Genomic DNA, 17,151 nt, shown 5'->3' on the forward strand with positions numbered 1-17,151 from the left:
ATTAATTTTATGATAATCACTGATAACACATGTGCATATATTATACTGTTTTATGATTAACAAGATTTGTAATGGTTCCAGTTTATGCTTTTTCTTGTTTGCTTTTTCTATGATGCATGCAGGTATTTTGGAACATTTGCCAGTATAGTTTCAAGTACCTCTTTTGTAGCTGGACATCTCATATATAGATCCAGTGGTCTTAGCTTCTTGAATTCTTACGTCTCTACGGTATTCATTGGTACTTTATACAGCAGGGTGACAGGTAAGAATCTGAGGGGTGCTTGAAATTTTCCATTTCCACTGCTCTCTCAGCAGATCTTTCCATTTGTTTTCAATCTTAATCAACAGTAACATGTCACTATTAAAATTTGTTGATATAAAAACACACATTTAATTAACTGACTACTGTTTTATTATCCAACTAGACAAAGAGCCCGTTGAAACGGGCACGAGTTTGTGTCAGCAGTGTATGAAGAACAAATGATAAGTAACGAGGAAGTTGTTTTGTAATGATTGTAGTCCGCTTTACTCATTACTGTACAGGCTTGTACTGTTAGTTGATGAATTGTCCAGGCCTATAGTGTAATATTGAATGATGAATGTTCCAGTACAATATGGAATAGTAATAAGTATAAGCACCACAAACCTGATATAGGTGTATTGAATGAATGCGTAATTGAATTAGAATGCGTAATTAGGCCTCGAGCTGTAGTTGAAATCGCCTTTCAGGCCTCTAGAGCTTTAATCGAAGTCGCCTTTCTCTTTGAATTTTTGCGGCCGTAAATCCCCCGCCTGCCGCGATGTTGGGGTTGGATGTCGGTCTCGTAAGGTTTTTCGGGCAGCGGCGCAGAAGGCGACTGCACATTCGGCTTCGGACGGACGTGAGTGAGTGAGTGAGTGAGGAGAATGGCGAATTATGTATTAAGATGAAATAGCTTTCCTCACAAAGTGACATGGCTGTATATTTGACTTCCTCCAATTATCTTAAAAGATTCAAAAGTCCCCAGGACAGTATACTGTAGCGTCCCTGGTCTAGAGGTGAGAGGGACATGCTCCTCAAGTGGCTACAAGCTGTCAGAGGGGTTTGAATATGTAAAACTACAAACTCGAAATGAAAGGAAAAACAAAAACTTGGCAACATGCAGTTTACCTCATACCTGATACACAAACATTGCATAATTCACACAAAAGAAGACTACAAAGGCTACTATTTTTATTCTTGCTTGTAATGTTTCAGTAATGTGTTTAGTGGATGGATGAGGATTTACACAGGCATCTTACTGGTTAGTGTAGTTGGCTTACTGTTGTCTACTGGAGAAAACCAAATCATCTGTAAGCATTAGTGCTAAATATTCTTCTTCTTCTTCTTCTCCCAATATACTCAGCCATCAACCTCCCCCCCCCCACCCCAGTTGCAGTACATGCTTACAGGGGTGGATGCAGATTAACGTCATATCCAGAATGAAACAATTACAGGTTAAGGGCCTTGCTCAACGTCCCAGTGGCAGAGAGTCAGTTCTTTCATTTACAGCTTTGAACCGGCATCCTTCCATTTGCCAGCACAGATCTCTAGCCTCAGAGCCACCACTCTGCCCCATGTTTAAAAGAACTTATGGAAAATTTAAAGTGCTGAATATTGTGGTATTTGCTTTGGCAAATTGAATTTTTTTTTTTTTTGTTAATTGTCAAATTTTAAATTTGATATATTTTGCTTCAGAGTGGGAGGAGAACAGATACCATCTATAACAGAGCAGCCAGTGAAGAGTCTGGGCAAGGTGTATAACTGTAGCATAAGAGACATGGAAACCATCAAAGATGCAAGCAAAAAGCTGAAGGGATTGCTGAAGGCAGTGGATAGGTCTCTGCTTCCCAGAAAATGTAAGGCCTGGATCTCCCACAAGGGGAAACTTCCAAGGATTCTTTGACCCTTGTTGATCTACATGGTAGCTGTCACAGTAGTGGAAGTTTTTGAGCATTTGGTCAGCAGCCATCTTCGGAGGTGGTTAGATCTGCTATGCAGCTTGAGCAGTATTGCATTGTACAGTTACAGCAGTAAGCTAACACTCCCGTTTAGCTTGGTAAAGGAGGAGTTTATGGTCACTAGAGTGTTAGAGCACCTGTAGTATGCCGAGTCAGGTGACCAAAGCAGGGATTGAAGTCTGACTTCAGCACAAAGTCCTAGTGGGAAGAGTAGCCCAGGATAGAGCTGGACTTGAGAGTGTTGTGACAGAAAGGTATGATGCTGCCCATGGAAAAAAGAGAAGGGAGTTTGTTCTGGGGGGACTTCGAGCAGTCATCAAGGAGGAAAGGAATCCCAGAATAATGGCATTGAAACAGCAAAGAGCATGAGTGAAGTGGGGGCAGGTTTTGGAGTGGAAGATCATCTGGAAGGGAGACCCCCATAAGATTAAGTTCCTGACCCAGGGAGTGTATGATGTCCGACGACATCCATTAACCTTTCTTTGTGGGGTAAGATAGAATCACCAGCCAGTTACCTGTGCCCCAGGGCAGGTAATGTTGGAGTATATCTTAAGCTGCTGCCATAAGGCCCTGGGAAAGGGCTAATATTGATGGCAACATGATCAAGTTCTCAGGTCAGTGGCAGGAGAGATCAGTAAGGGTATAGATGCCAGAAGAAGTGTCTGCGTGTCCACCAAAGGGATGACATTTATGAAGGAGGAAGAGCAGACATGGTAGCCATTAAAGAGCAGTGAGACTGGTCTGCTACACACAGCACGGGATTGGGTGATGTCATTTGATCTAGAAAAGCCAGACCACACAGAGACCCGACATCCTTATCAGTTCAGAGTCTACGAAACGGCACATCCTAGTTGAGCTTACGGTTCCATGGAAGGAAAGGAAGAAGGCACCTGTAGAGGTGAGGTGCAGGGTGTTTGCAAGGCAATCTATGTGGAAGGCCTATGGAAACCTTGGCATAATCTGGGCAAGCATGGAAGAGGCATCAGGAATAATTTGGAGGCTGCAGAGAAAGCCTCCTGATGGCACTGGCTGAAGAGAGGAGAGCCATGGGGCTGTAGTAAACCACTTGGACACGGGTTGAGGCTTGATCAGCCTCAGTTGGGTCGCCTGGAAGAGGATGTATCATATTTCGAAAAACCTAAAATGCCCAATGATGCCAGGTTCGGTCACTGATATGTCCAAGTACATGCATCAAATGATGTGTCATGTAACCAAGCACTAACAGACCCCCAGTTATATTATACACTACCTCTGTTACTGCTCTTGTTTGACTGTTCCTTCACTTGCCAACCTTCAGGTGATATACAGTTCAGTTATAGTGAACTTGCACCTTGGACTATGGGTGCAGTGCCTTAAAAATCACTGCAGCTTCCCTATTGGGGGATTTTCTGTCTCTCTTTCACCCCATATACAGCTAGCTGAGAAAAGAATTCTGTTTCCTAGCACCCCTGGAGATAGAATAGAAAAAAAATAGCAATCAGGAAAGCAGGCGTAATACATTTTAAGTATTATTATTGCCAAACATAAAAAAACAGATGGTAGTAATCCATACCATACAACCTGGTTCATACTATTGCTTTGAAAACAGATGAGGATCTACAGACCCTTCAGTATTTAGTCAGAGTCTGGTCGGAGAGTAGTAGTGGTGTTTTTTTTTTTTGTATTTTTTTTTTTTTAAGTGTTTGCAGCATCTTATAGCATTCTTTGTGACTTCTCTTGTCATGTGCTCTATATTCAGCTCATTTTTCTGGGATTATATAACTCTCTTACTTATGAGTTTCATAAATCTCAAGTATTGCTGGTGTCCACCCAGGCTTTCTTTCAGAGGGTGTGGCTGTAGGGACTTCTGCATCTGGATACATCGGATGCAGTGCTTCCAAAACTACATCAGAAATTGGACACACTCTGAAGTGGTGCCTCTCAAACCAGGCAGAAGTGATTCACACAACTTTGTATCCAGAGACAGATGTTGTAAAACCATAAACTGTGTTTTGTGGCAGCTGCATTTGATTTTAAACGTTTATTTGTTCACAGTCCTAAAATCTCTGGACTTAAATGCCTTAGAGCCTTTGACACTTTTCACTTAGTACATATGCTTATTGTAGGAAGGCTGCTTCTTTCTGTTAAGCTACCAGTTCAGACTAGTCCCTTAAAGACAATTATGTTTCTACACCACAGGATGCATTGTGCCACAGCAGTCAGCAGTTCCATCATCAATGAAGAGAAGCGGGCCAGGACCTGTGGCAGCCATACATGCCCAAGCAATAATACCCTCTGCAAACTTCCAATAAGGTTTGCTAATGTAAATAAATTAATTCACAAACATTCATCTGAGTGATTAATATCACTTAACCGTAAACAGACATGTTTGGTCATATGGAAGTCAAATGGAGGCAGCCCTTGAGTTACAGTCAAGTTCCTTTGCTGCGTTTGATATGTGATTTTGTGTGCAAGTTGGAAGATGCCGCGACATACATCTGAGAAACATATGAGACCAGCCAGACATCACACAAAATCTGGTTGATAAGATTGTTTTCTTGCTTATAGCAGAATTGTCACAAAAAAGTGAAAAGTAATATCAGTATTTAATACTGATCTCCAATAGGAGTTAAATTAATAATTTCTGAGCATACGTCCACATGTTTTTTCAAAGAAAGGAACAGAAAAGAGCAGTGCAAACAAAATGTCTTGTTAAAGCTTTGTAAGTAGGAAACTTATTACTTTCCCTTAAGGAAATAAGGCAGGATTCATGATACTAATTGCTATTCATTGCAAGAAAAATGTGACGTTCTGAAATATTACTGCTAACAAACACTCCCCTCTTTCAAAAAATATTGGAGATTTATAATTTTTTTTTTTTATTCATTATCAATTTCAGTATCAATGTCCGTATCGGTTAAAATACTAATTGTACCCATCCCTACTCTTTTGTGTCTTCCTATGTGAATTCACCCCAGAATCATTGGAGAATTTCTGTGAGTAATGTGACCTGGTGTTGTACTTATAGTCTGAGGTGTGCAGCGTGAATAGAAAAAGTTATGAGACTGTTACTTGTTGTGCTCCAATGTTGCTCAGATACACATGAGTGTGGCAGTCCTTGATCCTCACAAACTGTGTATCTGTCAGACCACTTGAAGAAGTGGAGATAAAAAAGACCAAATCAATACAACAGCAACGACCATGATTGTGATAAATATTTTATCTTCATTTACCTGCTACCTGTAAGAGTCTGCCTCCAGTGAAGCTTGTATTATTTATTCCCAAAGACATGCATTCCGTTACTGTTCTGGACAGAACAGACTAGAATAGCATGCACTTGAAACAAAAGGATTTGGAGAGCCTGTCAACATGATTTTGTGCAAATTATTGGGCTTTGAAATCTGTCAAGTCTGTTTTTTAGCGGCAGTGGCATTTAGGGCATTAAGTGTTTTAACAAAAAAGGAAAAGATTTTTTTTATGTTCCAGTCATGGCTCATACATTCAGCCTAATTGTTGAACAAAAGGACCTGCTTTTGGAGGTATATAATTTAATTTAGAAAGCATGTACTGTACAGATAGTAAGGTGTCTTAGAGGGTCATCCTCTCATCAGTCATTTCTAGAGCACAAATAAAAATTGATTAGACTAAAAAATGTTTGTTACTGTGTTAATCACTAAAGTCACTCGTACTACATTAATCAACATATATCCAAGCAGTATTGACTGCGTTAGTAATGGAAGAAAGCCATCATCTGGATATTAAATTAAATATTAAATGGTTTGGAAAATGGATGGATGGATGGATGGTTTGAGCCATATAAACAGGATAAAGGCATATGGTGAAATTAAAAACTGTTGCCAATAAAACCTTGGTTGGCATTTGGAAGTAGTACTTCAAAAGCATCTACCAAGTAAGGATGCTCCGATCGATCAGTCACTGATCTAAATCTGCTGATTTTTACTACAAAAGACTCGATCTGTGATTCGTAAATAGGTCGATTAAAAAATGATCTTTCAGCCACTGCTTTCTTAGCTTTAAGATAAATTAGTTGCAGTGCTCCATTACATGAGTCAATACAGTAGTTGAGACAGGCATGTCTTCATTTTATTTATTTATTGCAGCAAACTTCCAGTATTGTAAACAGAGAGCAGCAAGTCAATGTTTGTTTTACATGAGAGCAGAGACAGTTAGAATATTAGCTTTTACATTAAACAAAGTGGAGTAATAAACTTGAGTAAAAAAGCTGCTTTAATAAATTCAGACCTCTATAAGTTTGTCCTTTAATTTAAACAGGACACTGTTTGTCTTAGTTTGGACCACGAGCTTGTGTTAAGCATTTTATATTTTTAATCGTAAAGAGAAAAGCATTTGGAAATTGCTGCTTAGTAAACAACAGTCTTGTTAGCTTAACAGCAAAATGTGTCTTACTTGTAAACGTGATAAGCTTGTTAGCCTTGTCTTCTTGATAAACATCTTTAAGAATATTTGATACATGTGCAGCATTTTTTTTTTAAAGAGTTGTAATGGGTTTATCATTTGTGTACGTCATACAGTATTTGGCAAGTTTTGGTCAAGAATGCTATATTTGTTTTTATTTACAGTAGGATATTTACAAATAAAAGTAGTGGCCTATATCACTAACAAATAATAGACTGTGAGCAGCAGCTTGTCTCAAGACTTCACTCTCTAGAAATCCACATGGAACTGAATTTGAAATGCTCTAATACTAAAACGCTGCCAATCAAAAAGAGGTCCAGCCACTTTGTCAGTTCCTCCAATCATCATGCAGCTGCCTAGTGTCCTGGCCAGCCCACTGCCCCATTTACTCGCAGATGCTGAGCTTCCCAGGATGTAACATTTTGAAACATTTGTCCAATAAACAAAGCATATTCTGAAGTGCCACAGGAATTTATTAGAAAAAAATATAACGTTAGACGAACTGCAAGAAACCATTGCTGATTCTGAATGAACCAACCATGAAGTTGAACATGTTGTACGTACTTTGCCATTACGAGAGCGTGCTACAACAGTATGTACTTGACAGATTTTTTTGTGACATTTTAGAAGAGTCGGAGCTTCCCTTGTCTTAGACCAGTCACTTCTGGTCCATGTGTGTACATGAATATACACATGTAAATAAAATAGTTTTCACTATTTCTGTATCAAAAAAATATTTCTTTTAATCAAACTTTATTTCAGATAAGTAAATTACAGAAACATTTAACAGTATGACAGTAATTATGCAAAGTATTTTATTTTCTTTTATGCCATATACTGTATGTTTTGGATAATTTTTTGTACATATTTTATTAAAAGTATTCATTTTAAGGAAGTTTTATTTTAGAATTTTTATGGTCACTGAACAATAAGCGTTCACAATTTTATTTTGTTAATAAAAAATGAACAGTTAACACCTGTGGTCGGTCTGTTATAAAAATACAAAAGATGATACTTTAATATAGGACATAATTCTTCTATGCATCTAGTTTATACAGAAGTTTAATGTAAAAGTGTTTTTAAAGGGATAAATCAGAAAACAAAATCTGAATTGGACTATCCAGTAACATAACATAAAATTAGTGATCAATGTTGGGCCTGATAAACCCGATCAGAGCATTCCTACTACTAAGCTGCCCACTTTTTGTCTTATTAAAGATCATTAACTAACCTGTCTCCAAGGTAATATGGGCTTAACAAAAAAAGACTGCTGAAAGGCAAGATTTAACAAAGTAGTACTAGATGTGCATGCTGATTACTGATGCTTTGAACGATTGATAGCTAGTCGATCTGAATTTTCGCTTTTTTTTTTTTTTTTGTAGTTTTCACTACAAAAGACTCGATTGATGATGGGTAAATTGATTGATTACAGAAACAGATTTTTTTTCAGCATCTGATTTTAAATTAAAAAAGCAAAAAAGCTGTATTGCAATTAATGAATAAAAATAATTCAAACGTGTGAGTATATTTACAATTAAACAGTGTTTAACTTTCAGTATCAATTAACTGAATCAATTTGTGAGAATATATATATATTTTATAGACAAATAGTAAAAGCTCTTTTTAAGATAAGTACATTACAGAGGAAATGTAAACAAATATTGATGTTTGAGTAAGAAATGTTTGAACTGGTTCACTCCCTTGAAGAATCATGTTATCTTAAAATTGTTTGTTTTTCAATTTTGCTTGTTCCAACTAACCCCCCTCAGATATTGAAAATGGTTCTGAATATGAATACTTTACAAAGTATACTAATTATGTTGAGCTGTGATTCATATTATTGGCAACCTTCCATTTTAGGCATCTTTAAAATATTTTAATATGACATAATTTTTGTTGTATATCTTTGAACATTATATCTATGTGTATGTATGTACAGTGCATCCGGAAAGTATTCACAGCGCATCACTTTTTCCACATTTTGTTATGTTACAGCCTTATTCCAAAATGGATTAAATTCATTTTTTTCCTCAGAATTCTACATACAACACCCCATAATAACAACGTGAAAAAGGTTTACTTGAGGTTTTTGCAGATTTATTAAAAATAAAAAAACTGAGAAATCACATGTACATAAGTATTCACAGCCTTTGCTCAATACTTTGTCGATGCACCTTTGGCAGCAATTACAGCCTCTAGTCTTTTTGAATATGATGCCACAAGCTTGGCACACCTATCCTTGTCCAGTTTTGCCCATTCCTCTTTGCAGCACCTCTCAAGCTCCATCAGGTTGGATGGGAAGCGTCGGCGCACAGCCATTTTAAGATCTCTCCAGAGATGTTCAATCGGATTCAAGTCTGGGCTCTGGCTGGGCCATTCAAGGACATTCACAGAGTTGTCCAGAAGCCATTCCTTTGATATCTTGGCTGTGTGCTTAGGTCGTTGTTCTGCTGAAAGATAAACCGTCGCCCCAGTCTGAGGTCAAGAGCGCTCTGGAGCAGGTTTTCATCCAGGATGTCTCTGTGCATTGCTGCAGTCATCTTTCCCTTTATCCTGACTAGTCTCCCAGTTCCTGCCACTTAAAAACATCCCCACAGCATGATGCTGCCACCACCATGCTTCACTGTAGGGATGGTATTGGCCTGGTGATGGAACGGTGCCTGGTTTCCTCCAAACGTGATGCCTGGCATTCACACCAAAGAGTTCAATCTTTGTCTCATCAGACCAGAGCATTTTCTTTGTCATGGTCTGAGAGTCCTTCAGGTGCCTTTTGGCAAACTCCAGGTGGGCTGCCATGTGCCTTTTACTAAGGAGTGGCTTCTGTCTGGCCACTCTACCATACAGGCCTGATTGGTGGATTGCTGCAGAGATGGTTGTCCTTCTGGAAGGTTCTCCTCTCTCTCTCCTCTCTCCACAGAGGACCTCTGGAGCTCTGACAGAGTGACCATCGGGTTCTTGGTTACCTACCTCCCGATCGCTCAGTTTAGATGGCCGGCCAGCTCTAGGAAGAGTCCTGGTGGTTTTGAACTTCTTCCACTTACAGGTGATGGAGGCCACTGTGCTCATTGGGACCTTCAAAGAAGCAAAAATTTTTTTGTAACCTTCCCCAGATTTGTGCCTCGAGACAATCCTGTCTCTGAGGTCTACAGACAATTCCTTTGACTTCATGCTTGGTTTGTGCTCTGACATGAACTGTCAACTGTGGGACCTTATATAGACAGGCGTGTGCCTTTCCAAATCATGTGCAATCAACTGAATTTACCACAGGTGGACTCCAATTAAGCTGCAGAAACATCTCAAGGATGATCAGGGGAAACAGGATGCACCTGAGCTCAATTTTGAGCTTCATGGCAAAGGCTGTAAATACATGTGTAAATGCATGTGCTGTACATGTGCTTTCTCAGTTTTTTTATTTTTAATGAATTTGCAAAAATCTCAAGTAAACTTTTTTCACGTTGTCATTATGGGATGTTGTGTGTAGAATTCTGAGGAAAAAAATAAATTTAATCCATTTTGCAATAAGGTTGCAACATAACAAAATGTGGAAAAAGTGATGTGCTGTGAATACTTTCCGGATGCACTGTATGTATGTATGATAACCTCCAAACATTTCTTAAACCCATGTATAAGCTCCTTGCATCTTTCTGCTGGTAGTTTCTCCAGCTCTTTAGTTCTGGCTCGAGTGCTTGCAGGTATTTTGTTTGCAAAAAGCAGATTTTAGCTCCATTCAAGGATGTTTAATTTGGTTAAGATCATGACTGTTTATCTATACCCAGTGATTTGTTTGATGTTGGCTTTATTTATCCTACCAAAAATTCTGTCACTACAATATGTAAAACATTGATTACGTCCTTAAGAGTCTTTATAGATGATGGGAAAGTATTTACTCACATTATGAAAAACATCAATTTCAAATACTTTGCTAGTTTAGTATCTTTATGTTTAAATGTGTCCTTGCTGTGCCTAAAGCACTTGACCTCCTCTTTCTGTATTTTAATACTATTTCTCTCTAACTACCTTTTAGCATTCTTAATTCAGACACTTCTGTAATAAATTACTATTACATAATGTTCTGAGTCTTTCTGGGTAACCCTAGTATAATTTTATGTTTGTCTGTTCCTTGTGTGTTTTTAAATAAGAAGGTAATTTTTAAAAAGTCTTGCTGGGTAGTAGAATTGCATCTTCAGCAACTCTGTTATCTAATTCCAGTATGACTTTGTCAACAAACATCTTTATATATAATCTTCATTTGGATCTTGATCTTTGTTTGTCCGCGACTTCATGTTCCCCTGACACTGCCTTGGTTGTTACTTTTGTTTACAAACACTGTCGATACCACTCTTTGTGTTTAGATCTGGCGTCGACACCTGCTTCATTGTCGAGACTATCGACTGTCGTTGGCAGCACTTCGTCCAAATCAAATGTTGACCCGCTTCTTGGAGTCGGCAGTCAGAGTATATAAGTCGGACACACTTCTGTGATTTTCCATCAGTCGGCGTTTGGAGTTGAAGAAAGAAGCATTGGTTCTTCCTTACTCTTTGGACTGCCACAAAGCAACCTGCGAGATTGGAGAAAGGTTGAGAAAAGATCGTGAGAGGAAACGACAGCGTCGTGAAAACGAGACGGACTGTGAACAGAGACAAGCAGAAATGCTCCTCCACCACCACATAATTACTATTCGGACAGTGATTCCGAATAGGCCGTTCCTATCGAATCAATGTCCAAGGGTTTTGTTTTGTAATTTTGTTTCCCTTATAAAAAATCATAATGCTGTGCGACGAAGGGCCCAGTTCACGACTGGTAACCGCGTTTAAACAGGGAGCCCTTCACAGACAACTTTAACACGCGCAACGTAGTCGGGCGCACATGGCTAGTTTTATAATATTTTGCTATATTTTCCTATTTGCAAAAAAATAAAAAAAGCTGTACATTCTGACCTACACTTCAAAATGTCTTTTGTGCTTTGGTTTCAGAGAGGATCTGATGAACTCCTATCTAGCAGTTTATACAACAGTCCCAACTCTAATATGAGTGGAATGGTGGTAACTGGTAAGTGTATTTGGCAGTTTTTGTATGTTCTGTAGATCTGACAGTTGGCAAGTGAAATTTTAACGGGGTACTAGTGCACAAAAATAGTTTTACAGGATTACAAGCAATCTTTTGGCTAAAATATAAATACATTTAAATAATTATATAGCCAATTACATTTAGAATGCCTTTTGAGCTGTCTAGATTATGACATTTTCCTCTAAATAATTGTTTTAATTATCTGCATATACAGAAAAAAAACTTAGATGTGGTGTTAAATTTTCTCATTCTCCAGCTAATGGAAATGATAGTAAGAAGTTACGAGTAGAAGATAGGATGGACTGTCCACCATCACGTGTTCTTCACATCAGAAAGCTGCCTAATGAAGTTTCAGAAACAGAAGTAATTGCCTTAGGTTTACCATTTGGCAAAGTTACAAATATTCTGATGCTGAAAGGAAAAAATCAGGTATGTTAACTATACTGTAATTTTTTTTTTCTTATTAATAAAGTGCTACTGCTTATTGGTAAAATTACATTTTAATTGGGACAGTGACTGGGTGGATATATGCTAATGTAGGTGATATTCAAAGAAAACAAAACTTGGAATTTTAATTATGTTGACATTGGAGCTCATTGTTGACATTAAAATTCACTTTTCTGTCATGTTATTAAATATAAGAATTTATTATGTACTAGAATGAATATTACATATATGGAAAATTATTAAACACAAAATGTAATCTTATTAGATGCTTAGCAACTTTTTGTTAGCATTCTACATAAAGCATTTTATGCCCTTGCAAGCAAGTGTTGGTCTCTTTCTCTCTGCACTTTAATGGAGTTGTACTTTGAGTTCAAATTTCATTGATTTAATTAATCAAACAATTTAATTACATTTATGTAGCACTTTTCTAACCTACTCAAAGCACTTTACATAGGCAGTGGGGAAGCACCTTAACCACCAACCAGTATGTGGCATCCACCAGCATGATGCGACCACATACATTCTTGGACTTGTATACTTACCACATATTACCTATTAAATGATGAAGGAGTAAAATAGCCCATTAGAGATAGGGGGTGATTAGAATGAACAAGGCCGTGATGGGCAATTTAGCCAGGACATTGGGAAACACCCTACTCTCTTCGATCCCTAGGGTTGTTTTATGACCATAGAGAGTCAAGACCTCTGTTTTACATCTCATTCGCATGACAATGCCAATTTTTACAGTACAGCATTCCCATAATTTCACTGGGGCATTAGGGTTAACACACAGACTACAGTGAGAGCCCCCCCCAACCCCCCGCTGGCCTAACTAAGATATTTGCTCAATATATGCAATTGCACTTTGAGCATATAAGGCAGAAGTGTCAAACTTAAGGCCTGCATGTTTTTTAAAATGACTTTCATCCTTTTATTAATGTGTTATATACAGCCCATTGTCACTTTTATGTTTTACAAAAACTCTTTGATGTGTGTTTCATATAGATTGTATCGGTATATGATTTAACTAAATTACTTTTACACCTGGCATTACAGCACATCTCTAGTGTCCAGTAGCTCAAATCTTCACTCATGGACACCCTGTGTTTATGTAGAACATATATCATATCATTCAGAATATTCTAATTTGATCTAATTTCTGTGTCTAGAGGACACCATAAAAAGATGGGTTTCAAATCACAGTGACCCTTTTTTCATTTTATATATTGCTTTGTATTACAATAGTAGTTTTAGGTTGCTGACAGCTAGTACATTCCCAGTGTAAGTTAATATATAGGACATTTTAGCCTTGAGATAATACTAAGACTGAAGCTGATGTTTTTCAGAAATTGTTTTGGCTGGAATGTATTTTGGCAATGTAACAACACAACCCTTTAAAATGGAAATGAATCAGTTGTTAAAAAGCAGCTTAATGAATAACGAGGTTACTTTGTAATAATTTAATTGATTATATGGTTCACAGATGCTGTAAATAAAATTATTGTAATGTAAAGTTGGTCAACTGTTTGGCAAATATTTAAATGTTTACTTCTGTACTTTTTTTACTTCAATTAGGCCTTTTTAGAGCTTGGAACAGAAGAAGCTGCAATCACCATGGTTAATTATTACACAGCTGTAACACCTCATGTTCGTAATGTGCCTGTTTTCATACAGTATTCAAATCATAAAGAACTGAAGACAGACAGTGCTCTCAACCAGGTATGCTTTTATATCAGTAATTGCAGTATTGCTACATTGTACAAAGTAGATAAATTGAAATATTAGACTTGAAATTTTGCACTGAAAATATTAAATATTTTTGTTTTGTGCAATTACTATCATGTGGTTTGATATTCCTGATGGTTTGTATTTTTACAGATTAGAGGCATAAGCAAGATTTCACTATTTTTTGGATAAAAGTACTAAACTATCATCGTTTTTGATGCAAAATTAAAGGCATTCAGTGTTTTGTCATTGATCTCAATTAGAATAGGACAATGTCTAAAGGAAATTTTCCCTTGATGTGAAATTCAGTTTGTCACATGCCTTAAAGTTGAACAACAAAAACATCAGCCTTTTTTGAAGAGGGCTAAATGCTTTCTGTTGGTAGAGCACAGTTTGCATTTTATTTCTTTTTGTCCCTTCTAAATTTTTATTTTTGTCTTTATTGAGAACTTTGTGTGTATGTGTCTGATTTTGATTTCTGCCCTGGTCGAATAGGTGGATTTAAGAATAAATAAATGAATGGAAATTGTTTTTTAGCTTATCTTAACCCTTTAACCGCCAACTCCCTAAATATTCCCCACGCCAGGCGAAATCTGAACAATTTTCGTTTTTTTACTTTTTTACTGTAAGCGGCCCTTCCACAACAATAAACTTTCATCAACTGCAACTGACGGTCCTGGCATGTAGGGCAACTGAAATGCTTCAAATAAATGATCAATCAAAGGACGTAGCTTGAACAAGCGGTCGCGGTTTGGATCTTTCTTATCTGGCTCATTTCTGTTGTCATTCAAATGAAAGAATTTCAGCAGCAAAGAGAATCGGTTACGTGTCATGACAGCTGCAAAAATAGGTGTTGCATACATAGGATCTGTAGACCAGTACATCTCAATATCTGGTTTTCTGATTATTCCCATCAACATCAAAATCCCAATGAATTTTTTCATTTCGTTTTCATCAGTGTCAAACCAAGCACGAACACGGGAATGTGGAGGTAAATTGGGATTTTTCTCAATAAACTATGCTGCATACAGATTTGTCTGATGAACAAAATGTCTGATCAAATCAGGTGACACAAACAGCTCATAAAACTGCTCAGCAGTGTAATTGTTTACATCAACAATAAAGCCAGACGTTGCCTCAAACGGATGCAGAAAAGGTAGTTCACCTCGGGAAGCAGTCCAGCTGAGGTGCTGGGGATACACCCACTCAGCGCCGTCATCCGATGCGTCTTCATTCACAGTATCATGTAGCGCACGTTGCTGCTCATCATTGTCGCTAAAATCTTCTTCAGAACTGCTACAATCATGATCAGAATTGTCCAAAATCGCCTGCAAAGCCTCACTTGAAGTCAGTTTACGTTTTGCCATATTCACAGCTGTCACATGCGAATCACGTCACATGACCGGCCAAAACAACCACAGACTTGTCGAAATGCAATGTAGTAATAATACCCACGCCAAACCGTCAGTTATACTACTTGCCAGGCATTCATATAACCACAGGCAAATGTGCCGGATAATTCCGGCAGTATGGCGTTAGCAATAAAGCAACGGTGCCGAGGGGGTTAATAGTCATGCTTGAATCCAAGCAAAGTTATAAATGAGACCCCTGGTGTGGAATTTTCCACTTGTAGTGTGTTTTTTTTTTTTTTTTTTGTGTTAGTGTGTTTTTTTTTTTTGTGTGTGTGTGTGTGTGTGTCCCATGCAGCACTCTTGAAAATACATGGGTGTTGTCATTTGCATGTACAGCATATTGAAACTGTCACATTTTATGGGGGATCCCTTTAAGCCTCTTTATTCCATATAGTTGATTGAGTGATGGTGCTACGTGTTACTCACTACTTCACGAGAGACCCCAACCCCAGTTGTTGATAGCATGTCTTAAATATATATTGTCTCACAGTCCACCCTGCATGGGGAGTGCTTTGAGTAGTGAGAAAAGCACTATATACAGTGGTGCAAAAAAGTATTTAGTCAGCCACCAATTGTGCAAGTTCTCCCACTTAAAAAGATGAGAGAGGCCTGTAATTTTCATCATAGGTATACCTCAACTATGAGAGACAAAATGAGAAAAAAAATCCAGAAAATCACATTGTCTGATGTTAAAGAATTTATTTGCAAATTATGGTGGAAAATACAGTGGGGCAAAAAAGTATTTAGTCAGTCACCTATTGTGCAAGTTCTCCCACTTAAAAAGATGAGAGATGCCTGTAATTTTCATCATTGGTATACCTCAACTATGAGAGACAAAATGAGAAAAAAAAATTCAGAAAATCACATTGTCTGAGTTTTTAAAGAATTTATTTGCAAATTATGGTGGAAAATAAGTATTTGGTCACCTACAAACAAGCAAGATTTCTGGCTCTCACAAACCTGTAACTTCTTCTGTAAGAGGCTCCTCTGTCCTCCACTCGTTACCTGTATTAATGGCACCTATTTGAGGTTGTGGACAGGTATCTTTTATATTGATAACGAGTTCAAACAGTCACACTCCAAACTCTACTATGGCCAAGACCAAAGAGCTGTCAAAGGACACCAGAAACAAAATTGTAGACCTGCACCAGGCTGGGAAGACTGAATCTGCAATAGGTAAGCAGCTTGGTGTGAAGAAATCAACTGTGGGAGCAATTATTAGAAAATGGAAGACATATAAGACCACTGATAATCTCCCTCAATCTGGGGCTCCACGCAAGATCTCATCCCGTGGGGTCAAAATGATCACAAGAACGGTGAGCAAAACTCCCAGAACCACAGGGGGGGACCTAGTGAATGACCTGCAGAGAGCTGGGACCAAAGTAACAAAGGCTACCATCAGTAACACACTACGCCGCCAGGAATTCAAATCCTGCAGTGCCAGACGTGTCCCCCTGCTTAAGCCAGTACATGTGCAGGCCCATCTGAAGTTTGCTAGAGAGCATTTGGATGATCCAGAAAAGGATTGGGAGAGTGTCATATGGTCAGATGAAACCAAAATAGAACTTTTTGGTAAAAACTCTACTCGTCGTGTTTGGAAGAGAACGAATACTGAGTTGCATCCAAAGAACACCATACCTACTGTAAAGCATGGGGGTGGAAACATCATGCTTTGGGGCTGTTTTTCTGCAAAGGGACCATGACGACTGATCCGTGTAAAGGAAAGAATGTATGGGTCCATGTATCGTCAGATTTTGAGTGAAAACCTCCATCTTCAATGCCCTTGCTGATGGAAATGTGGCTGGGTCTTTCAGCATGACAATGATCCCAAACACACCACCCGGGTAACGAAGGAGTGGCTTCATAAGAAGCATTTCAAGGTCCTGGAGCGGCCTAACCAGTCTCCAGATCTCAACTCCATGGAAAATCTTTGGAGGGAGTTGAAAGTCCATGTTGCCCAGCGACAGCCCCAAAACATCACTGCTCTAGAAGAGATCTACATGGAGGAATGGGCCAAAATATCAGCAACAGGGTGTGAAAACCTTGTGAAGACTTACAGAAAACGTTTGACCTCTGTCATTGCCAACAAAGGTATATAACAAAA

The 17,151-nt window shown here is 38.2% G+C and overlaps 1 protein-coding gene across 3 annotated transcripts in view; it reads left to right on the top strand.

Moving 5' to 3' along the window:
* LOC114658373 (polypyrimidine tract-binding protein 2) overlaps positions 1–17,151 on the top strand; it is a 96,554-nt gene that overhangs the window by 36,270 nt on the left and 43,133 nt on the right. For all 3 annotated transcript variants that reach the window (XM_051933023.1, XM_051933024.1, XM_051933025.1), the window contains exons 3-5: positions 11,370–11,445; positions 11,720–11,892; positions 13,486–13,629. In XM_051933023.1, the coding sequence (XP_051788983.1) occupies positions 11,370–11,445; positions 11,720–11,892; positions 13,486–13,629 (393 nt within the window). The remainder of the gene's footprint in view (positions 1–11,369; positions 11,446–11,719; positions 11,893–13,485; positions 13,630–17,151) is intronic.

This window comes from Erpetoichthys calabaricus, chromosome 10, assembly GCF_900747795.2.
Source record: "Erpetoichthys calabaricus chromosome 10, fErpCal1.3, whole genome shotgun sequence".
NCBI classification, from domain to species: Eukaryota; Metazoa; Chordata; class Cladistia; order Polypteriformes; family Polypteridae; genus Erpetoichthys; species Erpetoichthys calabaricus.